Below are 15,198 nucleotides of genomic sequence, written 5' to 3'. Positions count from 1 at the left end.
AAAAGCAGGAAAATGAGGAAAAGCGAAGGAAAAATGGGAAAAAAGCAAAGGGAAAACTGAGGGAAAAGGTTAAAAATGGAGGGAAAAAAAGCAGGAAAATGGGAAAAAGCAGGAAAATGGGGAAAAGCGAAGGAAAAATGGGAAAAAAGCAAAGGGAAAACTGAGCAAACCCTGGGATCGGGAATTAAACCCCAACTCTGATTTCCGGGCTCTGAGTAGGCTCGGGAAGCTTTCCCATAAAAACTCCGGGAAAACACATTCCCACCGTAGGAAAAACACATCTCCGGGCTGGGCCGGGGGGATTTGGGATGAGCAGGAGCCTTTCCCGGCTCCGGAGGCTCCGGAATAATCCTCCGGCTGCTGAGAAGGTCACGCCGGGCTCGGCTGGATCCTCCTTCCCGCCGGCGCCTCGCTCATCCCTATTTTTAGAGCCGTGAGAGGATCAGTGGGAATCAGGATTCCGTGGGCCCCGCTCCCCATGGCCCGCCCGAATCCGCCGCTCGCCGCTCCCGGACGCTCCGGCCGGGACCACCGGAGGTGGGTTGGGAATTCCGGGAAGCTTCTGGAATTCCTCGTCTGTGTGCTTTTTCGTCGGGAGAAGCCTTGGGAAGAGGCCCAGGGCTGGTTCCGAGGGAAGCGCGGTTTTTTGGGATAAAAGGGGTCAAGGAGGGGGGTTCTTCCCGCCTGGATGGGGTCTCTCCTCGTTCCCGTTGGATCCGAGCCCGGGGGGGAGAGCCAATCCCAGGTTGGGATCCATCCAGGCTCTTCCCGGGTGGTCCGGGATCCGCATGGGGATAATTCCGTGTGTAGTTATTGATCCCAAGGGAAAACCCTGCTCAGGGATACGGAGAGAGCATCAAATCCATGGATGGCCCTGGGAATGGCTGGAGTGGGATCGGGAATGTTGGGGGGGGGGTCTGATCCATGGATATTCCTGGGAAAGGCTGGAATGGGATTGGGAATGTTGGGGGTGGGGGGGAGTCTAATCCATGAATATTCCTGGGAATGGCTGGAGTGGGATTGGGAATGTTGGGGGAGGGAGGGGGTCTGATCCATGGATATTCCTGGGAATGGGATCAGGAATGTGGGGGAGGGGAGGGGGAGGGTCTGATCCATGGAAACTCCTGGGAATGGGATCGGGAATCTGGGGGGGGGGGGGGGGTGGTTCTGATCCATGGAAATTCTTGGGAATGGCTGGAGTGGGATTGGGAATGTTGGGGGGGGTCTGATCCATGGATATTCCTGGGAATGGGATCAGGAATGTTGGAGGGGGATGGGGCGTCTGATCCATGGATATTCCTGGGAAAGGCTGGAATGGGATCGGGAATGTTGGGGGTGGGGGGGGAGTCTAATCCATGAATATTTCTGGGAATGGCTGGAGTGGGATCGGGAATGTTGTGGGGGAGGGGTCTAACCCATGGATATTCCTGGGAATGGCTGGAGTGGGATTGGGAATGTTGGGGGAGGGAGGGGGGTCTAATCCATGAATACCCCTCAGAATGGCTGGAGAGGGATCGGGAATGTTGGGGGGGGGGGAGTCTGATCCATGGAAATTCCTGGGAATGGGATTGGGAATGTGGGAGGGGGGTTCTGATCCATGGAAATTCCTGGGAATGGGATTGGGAATGTGGGAGGGGGGTTCTGATCCATGCAAATTATTGGGAATGGCTGGAGTGGGATTGGGAATGTTGGGGGGGGGTCTAATCCATGGATATTCCTGGGAATGGCTGGAGTGGGATCGGGAATGTTGGGGGGGGGGGTCTGATCCGTGGATATTCCTGGGGATGGGATTGGGAATGTTGGAGGGGGATGGGGCGTCTGATCCATGGATATTCCTGGGAATGGCTGGAATGGGATTGGGAATGTTGGGGGTGGGGGGGAGTCTAATCCATGAATATTCCTGGGAATGGCTGGAGTGGGATTGGGAATGTTGGGGGAGGGAGGGGGTCTGATCCATGGATATTCCTGGGAATGGGATCAGGAATGTGGGGGAGGGGAGGGGGAGGGTCTGATCCATGGAAACTCCTGGCAATGGGATCGGGAATGGGGGGGGGGGGGTTCTGATCCATGGAAATTCTTGGGAATGGCTGGAGTGGGATTGGGAATGTTGTGAGGGTGGGGGGTCTAATCCATGGAAATTCCTGGGAATGGCTGGAATGGGATTGGGAAAGTTGGGGGGGGGGGTCTGATCCATGGAAACTCCTGGGAATGGGATCGGGAATCGGGGGGGGGGGGGGGGGTGGTTCTGATCCATGGAAATTCTTGGGAATGGCTGGAGTGGGATTGGGAATGTTGGGGGGGGGTCTGATCCATGGATATTCCTGGGAATGGGATCAGGAATGTTGGAGGGGGATGGGGCGTCTGATCCATGGATATTCCTGGGAAAGGCTGGAATGGGATCGGGAATGTTGGGGGTGGGGGGGAGTCTAATCCATGAATATTCCTGGGAATGGCTGGAGTGGGATTGGGAATGTTGGGGGAGGGAGGGGGTCTGATCCATGGATATTCCTGGGAATGGGATCAGGAATGTGGGGGAGGGGAGGGGGAGGGTCTGATCCATGGAAACTCCTGGGAATGGGATCGGGAATGTGGGGGGGGGGGGGTTCTGATCCATGGATATTCCTGGGAATGGCTGGAGTGGGATTGGGAATGTTGTGGGGGTGGGGGGTCTAATCCATGGAAATTCCTGGGAATGGGATCGGGAATGTTGGGATGGGGGTGTCTAATCCATGGATATTCCTGGGAATGGCTGGAGTGGGATCAGGAATGTTGTGGGGGTGAGGGGTCTAATCCATGGAAATTCCTGGGAATGGCTGGAATGGGATTGGGAAAGTTGGGGGGGGGGGGTGTGTCTGATCCATGGAAACTCCTGGGAATGGGATCGGGAATCTGGGGGGGGGGGGGTGGTTCTGATCCATGGAAATTCTTGGGAATGGCTGGAGTGGGATTGGGAATGTTGGGGGGGGTCTGATCCATGGATATTCCTGGGAATGGGATCAGGAATGTTGGAGGGGGATGGGGCGTCTGATCCATGGATATTCCTGGGAAAGGCTGGAATGGGATCGGGAATGTTGGGGGTGGGGGGGGAGTCTAATCCATGAATATTTCTGGGAATGGCTGGAGTGGGATCGGGAATGTTGTGGGGGAGGGGTCTAATCCATGGAAATTCCTGGGAATGGCTGGAATGGGATAAGGAATGGGGGTGGGCAGGGGTCTAATCCATGGATGTCTCTGGAAACGCCTGGAATGGGAACCAGGAATTTTGGGAGCACCTGTGGATGGACACCCCCTTCTCCACCGTCCGTCTCCTTGCTCTGATTCCCACTCCAGGAAGCGCTGGAATACCGGGATCCCCAGGCCGGGGGAGCCATCTCCTTCCTGCACCTGATCCCGAGCAGGCGGAATTCCAGAATTCCCTTCCCGAGGGAGCAACCACCTCATCCCGACTTCCACACCCTCCAAGCCGCTCCGGAGGGAGGGAACCGCAGCCCACGGAGCCGGCGGAGAGCGGAGCATCCCAACCAATCCCAGCCGGGATTTTTATGGGATCAGATCCTTTTCCCGGATGACCGGAGCTCTGGGATCCTTCCGGATGCTCTGATCCCATAAAGCCGCATTTCCTGGGATTGTTACGCCCTGGGAATTCTCCCGTTCGGACACAGCACCCACCCTGAGGATCACCCCCGCTTCCCTCATGGAATTCCGCCCGGGAAAAGCGGGCTTGCTCTCTGTTCTCCTCATGGCCGCGCTGAGCCGCCAATCCCTGGAAAAATCCCTTCCCGCGGGCTACCGGGAGCACGAGGATCCTCGGGAAAGCCCGGGATTGATCCAGTGCGGGGAATACAGCAACCAGGTGCTTCCCAACGGGCGCTGCCGGATCGTGGCCACGCTTCCGCAGGGCGACGAGCAGCGGTGCCCGGATCTGTTCCGATGCACGGACGAGGTCTCCTACTGGCTCCACGAGAACGAGGAGCGCAAGCAGCAGATCCTGGAACTCCGGGAATTGATCTCCGAGCTCCAGGAGGAGCTGAGGAATCACCGGCACCGGATCAAAGCCCTGGAGATCCAGGTAAAAAAGATCCGTGGGGTTTTTTTTTTTTTTTTTGGCCGGGGGTTGCTGGGTCGGAGCTCGGATCAGGAGCATTCCCGGGATCATTTCCGCAATGTCAACCCCAAATCCTTGAGTTTTATCCATGGGATCTCCTCCACCTTTGGAAGGGCTGTGGATCCATCCCATTCCCAGAGCAGTTTCCCAGACCTGGAGTTCCACTCATGGGATGGATCCGGAGCATCCCAGGGATCATTTTCCTCAATATCAGCCCCAAATCCTTGAGTTTTATCCATGGGATCTCCTCCACCTTTGGAAGGGCTGCGGATCCATCCCATTCCCAAAGCCCTGGAGATCCAGGTAGAAGTGTCCATGGGGCCTTTTCCATGGGTGCTTCCGGCACCTGGAATTTGGCACAGTTGGAGCTCGGATCAGGAGCATTCCCGGGATCATTTCTGCAATGTCAACCCCAAATCCTTGAGTTTTATCCATGGGATCTCCTCCACCTTTGGAAGGGCTGCGGATTCATCCCATTCCCAGAGCAGTTTCCCAGACCTGGAGTTCCACTCATGGGATGGATCCGGAGCATCCCAGGGATCATTTTCCTCAATATCAGCCCCAAATCCTTGAGTTTTATCCATGGGATCTCCTCCACCTTTGGAAGGGCTGAGGATCCATCCCATTCCCGGAGCGGTTTCCCAGACCAGACCTGGAGTTCCACCCATGAGATGGATCAGGAGCATCCCAGGGATCATTTCCTCAATATCAACCCCAAATCCTTGAGTTTTATCCATGGAATCTCCTCCATCTTTGAGATTTCTTTGGAAGGGCTGTGGATCCATCCCATTCCCAAAGTCCTGGAGATCTAGGTAGAAGTGTCCGTGGGCCTTTTCCATGGGTGCTTCCAGTTCCTGGAATTTTGTAGGGTTGGAGCTCGGATCAGGAGCATTCCCGGGATCATTTCTGCAATGTCAACCCCAAATCCTTGAGTTTTATCCATGGAATCTCCTCCACCTTTCCCAGAGCGGTTTCCTAGACCAGACCTGGAGTTCCGACCATGGGATGGATCCAGAGCATCCCAGGGATCATTTTCCTCAATATCAGCCCCAAATCCTTGAGTTTTATCCATGGGATCTCCTCCACCTTTGGAAGAGCTGAGGATCCATCCCATTCCCGGAGCGGTTTCCCAGACCAGACCTGGAGTTCCACCCATGAGATGGATCAGGAGCATTCCAGGGATAATTCTCCCAACATCAATCTCAAATCCTTGAGTTTTACCCATGGAATCTCCTCCATCTTTGAGATTTCCTTGGAAGGGCTGTGGATCCATCCCATTCCCAAAGTCCTGGAGATCCAGGTAGAAGTGTCTGTGGGCCTTTTCCATGGGTACTTCCAGCTCCTGGAATTTTGTAGGGTTGGAGCTTGGATCAGGAGCATTCCCGGGATCATTTCTGCAATGTCAACCCCAAATCCTTGAGTTTTATCCATGGGATCTCCTCCACCTTTCCCGGAGCGGTTTCCTAGACCAGACCTGGAGTTCCGACCATGGGATGGATCAGGAGCATTCCAGGGATCATTTTCCTCAATATCAACCCCAAATCCTTGAGTTTTATCCATGGAATCTCCTCCACCTTTGGAAGGGCTGTGGATCCATCCCATTCCCAGAGCAGTTTCCCAGACCTGGAGTTCCACTCATGGGATGGATCCGGAGCATTCCAGGGATCATTTTCCTCAATATCAGCCCCAAATCCTTGAGTTTTATCCATGGGATCTCCTCCACCTTTGGAAGAGCTGTGGATCCATCCCATTCCCAAAGCCCTGGAGATCCAGGTAGAAGTGTCCATGGGGCCTTTTCCATGGGTGCTTCCGGCACCTGGAATTTGGCACAGTTGGAGCTCGGATCAGGAGCATTCCCGGGATCATTTCAGCAATGTCAACCCCAAATCCTTCAGTTTTATCCATGGGATCTCCTCCACCTTTCCCGGAGCGGCTTCCCAGACCAGACCGGGAGTTCCGACCATGGGATGGATCCGGAGCATCCCAGGGATCATTTTCCTCAATATCAGCACCAAATCCTTGAGTTTTATCCATGGGATCTCCTCCACCTTTGGAAGAGCTGAGGATCCATCCCATTCCCAAAGCCCTGGAGATCCAGGTAGAAGTGTCCACAGGCCTTTTCCATGGGTGCTTCCAGTTCCTGGAATTTTGTAGGGTTGGAGCTCGGATCAGGAGCATTCCCAGGATAATTTCCTCAGCATCAACCCCAGATCCCTGACTTTTTTCCATGGAATCTCCTCCACCTTTGGAAGGGCTGCGGATCCATTGCCAGACCCACAGGAGGGATTGGGAAGTGGGAGGGAATTCCCAGGCTGCTGTGGGATTTGGGAATTGCTGGCTAAGGCCTGCTCTGCCATCTAACGGAGAGGGAGCACGGAACGAGGAGAGAGCGGCGCATTCCCGGTGGGATCAGGGTGTCCATCCCCTGGAATCAGCTCTGGGAATCTCCTGCCAGCTTCTCCCTGGATTGGGATCCAAAGGCTGCTTTTCCTAGAAAAACAAAGGGGGAAAGGGATGTAAATGTTCCTTTAGGGGCATCCAGGCTTGGAATTCTCTGCACATGGAGCTGCTGGAGAGAGTCCAGAGGAGGCCACGGAGGGCTGGGAGAGCTGGGAATGTTCAGCAGGAGAAGGGAAGGATCCAGGGAATCCTCGGAGCCGCTTCCTGAGCCTAAAGGGGCTCCAGGAGAGCTGGGATTTGGGATTTGGGCTGCAGGGGCAGGAGGCAGGGAATGGCTTCCCAGTGGGAAAGGGGAGCTTGGGCTGGGATCTTGGGAAGGAATTCCCGGCTGGGCTGGAATTCCCAGGGAATCCCTGGATCCCTGGCAGCGTCCAAGGAAAGGCTGGAGCACGCTGGGATAGCAGGAGGTGCCCCTGCCCATGGGATGGGATGAGCTGGAACATCCCGATGACGAAATTGTTTGGAAAGGATTCCCATATTCCCAATCTGCTCTTCCCTGCCCATGCCCTCCCTTCACGGAATCCTGGGAATATGAAGCTGGATGGGCTGGGAGCTTCCAAGAGACCATGGCGCGAGAATTCCACCACCAACCCTCGGAATGTTCGACCCCCGATCCCACCGTCCCCACCCATCCCTGGTGTCCCCCACCGTTCCCAATCCCGTTTTCCCTTCTTTTCCCGCAGCACGAGGAGGCGGAGGGGCACAACCAGAGCCTCCTCCAGAGGGTGCAGGACCTGGAGCAGCATTCCCGGGAATCCAGCACGCTCCAGCACATCCAGGCCACGCTGCTCTACGACATCCAGGCCCAGATCAACAACATCTCCGCCCTCGCCGACTGGGCCTGGAGGAATCCCAGCTGCCTCCATCCCGCCGATATCCGCATCCCGGAGGAGATGCAGCATCCAGGTGATGGGAAGGGCATCGGGAATGGGGCCGGGAATGGGGCTGGGAATGGGGCTGGGAATGGGGCCGGGAATGGCGTCGGGAATGGGGCCGGGGATGGGGCTGGGAATGGGGCTGGAAATGGGGCCGGGAATGGGGCCGGGAATGGGGCCGGGAATGGGGCTGGGAATGGGGCCGGGAATGGGGCCGGGAAAGGGGCCAGGAATGGGGCTGGGAATGGGGCCAGGAATGGGGCCGGGAATGGGGCCGGGAAAGGGGCCAGGAATGGGGCCGGGAATGGGGCCGGGAATGGGGCAGGGAATGGGGCTGGGAATGGGGCTGGGAATGGGGCTGGGAATGGCGTCGGGAATGGGGCCGGGAATGGGGTGGGAATGGGGGCGGGAATGGGGGTGGGAATGGGGCCGGGAATGGGGCCAGGAATGGGGCCGGGAATGGGGCCAGGAATGGCGTCGGGAATGGGGCTGGGAATGGCGTCGGGAATGGTGTCGGGAATGGGAATGGGAATGGGAATGGGAATGGGAATGGGGCCGGGAATGGGGCCGGGAATGGGGCTGGGAAGGGGGCCGGGAATGGTGTTGGGAATGGGGCCGGGAATGGGGCCGGGAATGGCATCGGGAATGGGGCCGGGAATGGCGTCGGGAATGGGGCCAGGAATGGGGCCGGGAATGGTGTTGGGAATGGGGCCAGGAATGGGGCCGGGAATGGGGCCGGGAATGGTGTTGGGAATGGGGCCGGGAATGGGGCCGGGAATGGGGCCGGGAATGGCGCCGGGAACGGCTTCAGGAAAAATGCTTCAAATCCCGCTCGATCCCAGGGGATTCAGTGGCTTTTCCAGCTCCGTGGGTGTGGGAGGTGCTCACAGGGAGCAGCTCAGGAGCCCACCTGGAGTCGGCCCAAATCCAGGGAATGTTTTCCAGGCAAAAACCAGCAGAAATCCCTGAAAATTGGGGGATTTCCCGCGAAAAAAATGCGGTTTTCCCCTTAAAAAAAAACGCAACCATTTTTTGTAATTTCTCTCTTTTCAATGAATTAATTTGAGGGGGTTTTGCCAATTTTTTTGGTTGTTTTCCCTGGAATAATTTGGGGTTTTCCTTCTAAAATTCCCAGCATAAAATCAGGGCTTCGCCAGAACTTTTCCACTTCGAAAAACAGCAATTTTTTCGTATTCATCTGGTTTTAATAAATTAATTTTGATTTTTTTATTTTGCCAATTTTTTGGTTGTTTTCCCTGGAATAATTTGGGGTTTTCCTTGGGATAATTTGGGATTTTTCCATCAAAAATTCACAGCGTGGCATTAAAGCTTGGATAGAATTTTTCCACCTCGAAAAACAACAATTTTCTGCAATTTCTCTGGTTTTAGTGAATTAATTTTGATTCTTTTTTTGCCAATTTTTTGGTTGTTTTCCCCGGAATAATTTGGGGTTTTCCTTGGGATAATTTGGGCTTTTCCATCAAAAATTCCCAGCATAGAAATCGAATTTTTAGTGAAATTTTTCTGCTTCAACTCATTCCATTACTTCTCTATTTTTAACAAATGTATTTCCATACTTTTTTTTCCCCCAGGTTGTTTTCCCTGGAATGATTTCATATTTTCCCTGGAATCATTTGGAATTTTCCCTGGAATAACCCTGGAGCCCCTTTAGGCTCTGGAAAACTCTGGAAAAATCCCTTGTGGATGGTTGGACCTGGAGCCTCTTTGCCAAAAGTTGATGGCTGAACCTCCACATCCGGGAATTTTTTTTTTCCCAGCTTTTTCAGATTTGTAGGAAAAGCGTTTCCCTCCTCCCTCCAGTCTGTAACCGCCTTCCCATTTCCCTCTTCCCATTCCCAGAGACGAAACACGGCCGGAATTGTCCCATCGACTGCGCTTCCGTCTACTCCAACGGGCTCCGGAGATCCGGGATTTACAGCATCCTGCCCTCGGTCCGGGGCGTTCCCATCGAGGTCCTGTGCGAGATGGACACGGAAGGTCCGGGAAAAGGATCCTGCAGCTTCTCCCAACGGAGCTTTGGGTGGGATTTGTATCCTGGTGATTCCCAGGGTGGTTGGGTGCTGGAATGGTGACATTCCCAAAGCTGCTGGAGCTCCAGGAGGGTTTGGACAACGCTGTCAGGGACAGGGTGGGAATTCTGGGCTGTCCTGGAGTTGGATCCATGATCCTGGTGGGTCTCATCCAGCTTGGGATATTCCATGATTTTTTTTTTTCAAAGCAGATATAGGGAGTCCCAAATCCTGGAATGGTTTGGGTGGGAAAGGACCTCGAAGCTCATCCCATTCCAATCCCAACATCGTCCCCAATCCCAGGCTGCTCCAAGCTTTCCCTGGACATTCCCAGGGATCCAGGGACAGCCACAGCTTCTCTGGGAATTCCAGCCCAGCCGGGAATTCCTTCCCAAGATCCCAGCCCAAGCTCCTCTTTCCCACTGGGAAGCCATTCCCTGCCTCCTGCCCCTCCAGCCCAAATCCCAAATCCCAGCTCTCCCGGAGCCCCTTTAGGCTCGGGAAGCGGCTCCGAGGATTCCCTGGATCCTTCCCTTCTCCACTGGACATTCCCAGCTCTCCCAGCCCTCAGAGCAGCCTTTGGATTCCCACGTTTCAGGAAGGAGAATCCCGGCGGAGCAGCTGCTCCCTGGGGGTGTCTGGAGCGTCTCTGGGAATTTGAGCTCTTTGTGGGATCATTCCTATTCCCTGTGCTGAACTGAGGAGGTGGGAGGTGGATCCTTATCCACATCCTGAAGGGCTCCAGGTGACCCACAAGAGATGGGAATCTTGGGATGCATGGAATTCATCCAGAATTCAGTCTCCGGCGTGTCACCGGGATTCTTCCCGTGACCATCCAAGCAATCCTGGACACGGGAGAGGGACAGGATGTGGAGACAGCTCATGGAAAGATGGCCCCGATCCCGCGTCTTCCTCCCGGTGAAAATCTTGGAATGAAGGGATTGGGACAGATGGGAGAGCAGATGGAGCCGGGAAGAGAATTCTGGGAGAGCTCCTGGCCTGTGGGAACAGGACATAAAGTCTGGGATTTCCCATTTGTTCCAGTCCCAGACCATTCCCTTCCCGAAAAACGTTGCTCCCTCTCACTTCCAGATGCCTGAAAATCTGGGATAATCCATAGGGAATCACCCTCATGAGCCCCTGCTGAGGTGGGATCCCTTTTCCATGAGTTGTGGCATGACAAGGACACTTTTTATGGAATTATGGAATGGTTTGGGTGGGAAAGGACCCTAAATCCCATCCCATTCCACGAGGGAATTCCCACTATTCCAGGCTGCTCCAAGCCCTGTCCAACCTTGGCCACTCCCAGGGATCCAGGGGCAGCCACAGCTTCTCTGGGAATTCCAGCCCAGCCGGGAATTCCTTCCCAAGATCCCAGTCCAAGCTCCCCTTTCCCACTGGGAAGCCATTCCCTGCCTCCTGCCCCTCCATCCTTCATCCCAAATCCCAAATCCCAGCTCTCCTCTATGCTTCCAGAGATTTGAATTCCACACCTTTGCTGATGGATCCTCCCTAAAATCCTTGTCTGGGACCCTCTGGATTTTCCCGGATATTCCCATTTCCCGTCCTTTCCCAGCAGGTGGGGGCTGGACGGTCATCCAGAGGCGCCAGGATGGATCCGTGGATTTCAACCGGACCTGGAACGAGTACAAGGAAGGATTTGGGGACCTCAACGGGGAATTCTGGCTGGGGAACGACAACATCCACAGGATGACGAGCCAAGGGGATTATTCCCTACGGATCGACCTGGAAGACTGGAATAACAAACACAAACACGCCTTCTACCAGGTCTTCAGGTGAAACGTGGGATGATTCCCGGGATTTCAAACCCTGGGAGACCCTCAGGCAATGGGAATTCTCTCTAGAGACGTTTCCAGGCTGAGCCCAGTCTCTCCTTGCCTTCCCAGCTGGATTTGATCCCGAATTTGATCCCAAATTTGATCCCAAATTTGAAGTTGGGTGTGAGTTTGGGAATGTGCGGTGTCACCCGGCCATTCCCAAATTCCAAATCCATGGGAGAAGGGAGATGTAGGATCCAATGGATAATCCCTGCCTATCGCCTGGTTTTTATTCCCAAATTACTGAGCTCTGTCTCCGAAATCCAAGGATTTTGAGGATTTTGCCCTGGTTTGGGTTTTGGTCCTCTCCACTCATTTATTTCCTGACATCCTTTGGAATCTCCCAGCCCTTCCCTTCTTCCCGCGTTTCGCTTTTCCAGCCACATCAGCCACATCCTGGATTATTCCTGAGCGACCAGGAGTGTCTGGATTATCCCAGAGGATCCCCTTCCCTATTTCTCCTGGAGATGCTCGTGGCTCCTAAAATCCCGGAATGCTTTGAGTGGGAAGGGACTTTAAAGCTCATCCCATTCCCTGGGCAGGGATTCCCTGATCCCAGGTTGCTCCAAGCTTTCCTGGGACACTTCCAGGGATCCAGGGACAGCCAGGGATTCTCTGGGAATTCCAGCCCAGCCGGGAATTCCTTCCCAACATCCCAGCCCGAGCTCCCCTTTCCCACTGGGAAGCCATTCCCTGCCTCCTGCCCCTCCAGCCCTTTCCCAAATCCCAGCTCTCCTGGAGCCCCTTTAGGCTTGGGAAACGTCTCCGAGGATTCCCTGGATCCTTGTATCCCTTGGAGCTGCATCCCACGGGATTTTTCTGCTGGGAACCCCAACCTGGAGCCATCCCAGCAGCTCCAGAGGATCCCAGAATGGTTTGAGTGGGAAGGGACCTTCAATCCCATCCCATTCCATGCCCTGCCATATCCCAGGAACAACCCGGGCCAGTGGGAGGCGTCAGGGTTGGACCGGGATGAGCTTTGAGGTCCCTTCCCACCAAACCATTCCATAATTCCACGATTCCACTAATTATCCCCATCTCCGGGAGGAGCCGGACGCTCCTTGCATGGAGAGCGCTGGATAATTAAAGGGATTTTCCCAGAGCTCCCACATTCCTCTGTTGTGGCTTCCCGGTCATTCTCCGCCCATTTCATCCCGAAATTCCAACATTCCTGACCACACCCATCCCCCGGAAGGAAAAAAATCTCCTCATCCTCGACTTTTCGAGGTGGTGAATCCCAGCAGGGAGGCGGCTGGGGCGGCTGCGCCTCGGGAGCGCCGCATCCCGGTTGGAAAGCACGACCCCGACGGAATTCCGACCATCCCAACGGAATACTCCTTTGCTTCCGGCAGCATCGAGGACGAGGAAAACTTTTACCGGCTGCACGTGGACGGATTCAGCGGCACCGTGGAAGATTCCTTCGCCTGGTACCACGACAAGAGGAGCTTCAGCACCCCGGATTCCGGGAACATCTGTGCCGAGATTTCCCACGGAGGCTGGTGGTACCACCAGTGCTTCTTCTCCAACCTCAACGGGGTTTACTACAAGGTAGGATGGGAGGGATTGGGGAATTTTTTTTTCCCGACCGGAGCTTCCTTTTTTCCAAGGTCAGAGGGATGGACATCAAGGAAAAGTGGGATGGGGATGGTGGAATGTGAGGAGCGAGGCTGTTGCTCCCGGAATCGTGGAATTGTTGAGGTTGGAGAAGCTCTCCAAGACCGAGTCCGACCATTCCCAACATTTCCAATCCCACCACTGATCCATGTCCCTCCAAATCCACATGGATCTGAAATCCCTCCAGGAATGAGGACTCCAGCACTGCCATGGGCTGGAAAACCCTTTCCAGGCAGGAATTGTCCTCGATATCCAACTAAATCCGCCCATGGACAGCTGGAGGCCGTTCCCTCTCATCCCATCCCTCATTCCCTGGGAGATCATTCCCGATTCCCGCCTGGCTTCACCAACCGCTCCAGAGCGGGAATAAAAGGAGCGCTGGCCACCGGAGCGATCCCGCTTTTCCAGAGATGCCTCTGCTCGCTGGGGTTTGGAATGACGCGGAAACCTCTGGAATGGGTGACTCAGCCGCCTGAAATTCCAATGAGGCTCCAGAGGGACCTTTGGGAAAATTTAGGGATTTATGGGCTTTTTTTTCCCCCACGTTATCCTTAAGGTCTTCGCTCCCACATTTCAGAGGAGTCGTTTTCCCGATATTCCCATCCCGGATGGTGCTTCCAAGTGTTTCCCTCTCCTGAGCCTTCTCCTTTCTCTGCTTCCCAGGGCGGCCGATATTCCATTAAAAACCGGAAGATGCTGGGCCCGGATGGGATCGTGTGGTATTCCTGGAAGGACACGGACTATTATTCCCTACGGAAGGTGGTCATGATGATCCGGCCGCGCGCATTCCGGCCCCACCTCTCCCCGTGACGGATCCCGGGATGTTCCCCCTTTCACATCCCATGGAATGTTGGGGAGGGAGGGCTGGGAATTGTGCAGGGAAACTGATTCTGGAAGGACCAAGCGGCCGCTGTTGGATTTTGTGGGAATGGATCCAAGCAGGATTCAACAGGGAATTGATCCAGGTCCTCCGACGTGGGAGCTCTCCTGGGAATGTGGAGGTGATTCCTGGGAAAGGCTTTGTGTTCCACCAGGCTTGGGCATTCCCAAGACTAAATCCAGTCGTCCGGATGATGGGAATCAGCTCCGAGCTGATCCGTGAGGATTTCCGTGGCCACCAACCCGATGGAATTTCCCAATGGAAGTAAAGAACCGGCCGTACCGCGGGAGTTTTCCATGTGGGATTTGATGGAGCAGCTTTTATTCCAGACGATTTGCATCCCGTTCCCCAAAATCCCGAAGATCCATGACCACAGGGATGGCCGGAATTGGCTCTGAGGGAAGCCGGGAGATCCAATGAGCATTCCCGTGGATGGAATCACGGGAAAACGAGGAAGGATTGTGTTCCACACCTGGACATCAACCCTCGGGAAGAGCAATATTCCAGATGAAAAGCTTCCCAAAAAAACCCTGGGAAGTTTTCCATTTCTCCTTCCGTTTTCACTTTCCCGCCCTCTCTCTGGCAAGGAATTCCGGATGGATTTTCCATCCATCCTAAAAAGGGACCAGGAACGATCGGAAGGGATTTAAAATCCATTTTTTCACTGCCTTACTCTGAATAATTAGAATTGATTGAATTAACTTGAATAATTAGAATTGATTAACTTGAATGATTAATTTGAATAATTAATTAATTTCCCACTGGTAGTTTCAGCAGGAAACCCTCCGTTTTCCCTGGCTTTGCCTTTTCCCAGGATCCGGATTCGGCAGTTGGGACTCAGCTCCGCCCTTCCTGTGTTTGGTGATGAATATTTAATTTTATTTAATTAATATTTCATTAAATGACCTTTTTTTCTTATTCCACGTTTTCCGTGGAGGGAAAGTCGGATTTATCCCTTCCAACTGCTCCCTTCCCGCTTGGTGCTCTCCTGGTGGATTCTTCCTGACTCTATTTTCCCTGGAATGTTGGTTTTTTTATGGAGAAATCCATGGACAAGTTGCCTTCCAATTGTCCCAAAAATTAATAATTCCAAGATAATAAATGAATATTATTCAGCTTTCGGTTTTCCTTGGAAGTTTTCCAAGGGTGCGGGGTATTCCCAAGACTCTCCCAGATGTGTCTTGGAGCTGACATTCCTGTTGGATCGCCGGCCAAAACTCCGTGATTCCTCCTGGATAATCAATACCCTGCTAAGGGATTAATTAATCACTTAATAAGCAACAGCTTAATTAATTAATGATCCCATTATCGTTATTAATCCACCATCTGATTTCCCACATTAAATTTGGCGATTCCCAAACCTTGGGAATCACAAATGGGGCTGCTCCGGAATGAA

At 54.0% G+C, this 15,198-nt stretch overlaps 1 protein-coding gene across 1 annotated transcript; it reads left to right on the top strand.

Annotated features, from left to right (window-relative positions):
• The first annotated feature begins 443 nt into the window (after nucleotides 1–443).
• On the top strand, nucleotides 444–14,968 carry LOC138107455 (fibrinogen-like protein 1). Its single transcript, XM_069008683.1, has 7 exons — nucleotides 444–537; nucleotides 3,331–4,069; nucleotides 7,249–7,471; nucleotides 9,301–9,438; nucleotides 11,050–11,266; nucleotides 12,661–12,856; nucleotides 13,586–14,968. Exons 2-7 carry the CDS (start codon nucleotides 3,695–3,697, stop codon nucleotides 13,730–13,732), a joined length of 1,296 nt encoding a protein of 431 aa, XP_068864784.1. The 5' UTR covers nucleotides 444–537; nucleotides 3,331–3,694; the 3' UTR covers nucleotides 13,733–14,968.
• Nucleotides 14,969–15,198: the final 230 nt, after the last annotated feature.

The sequence above is a fragment of the Aphelocoma coerulescens genome, chromosome 3 (genome assembly GCF_041296385.1).
Source record: "Aphelocoma coerulescens isolate FSJ_1873_10779 chromosome 3, UR_Acoe_1.0, whole genome shotgun sequence".
Classification (NCBI taxonomy): Eukaryota; Metazoa; Chordata; class Aves; order Passeriformes; family Corvidae; genus Aphelocoma; species Aphelocoma coerulescens.
Note: the sequence above shows the minus strand (reverse complement) of the source record. Positions and strands in the feature narration are given on the sequence as shown.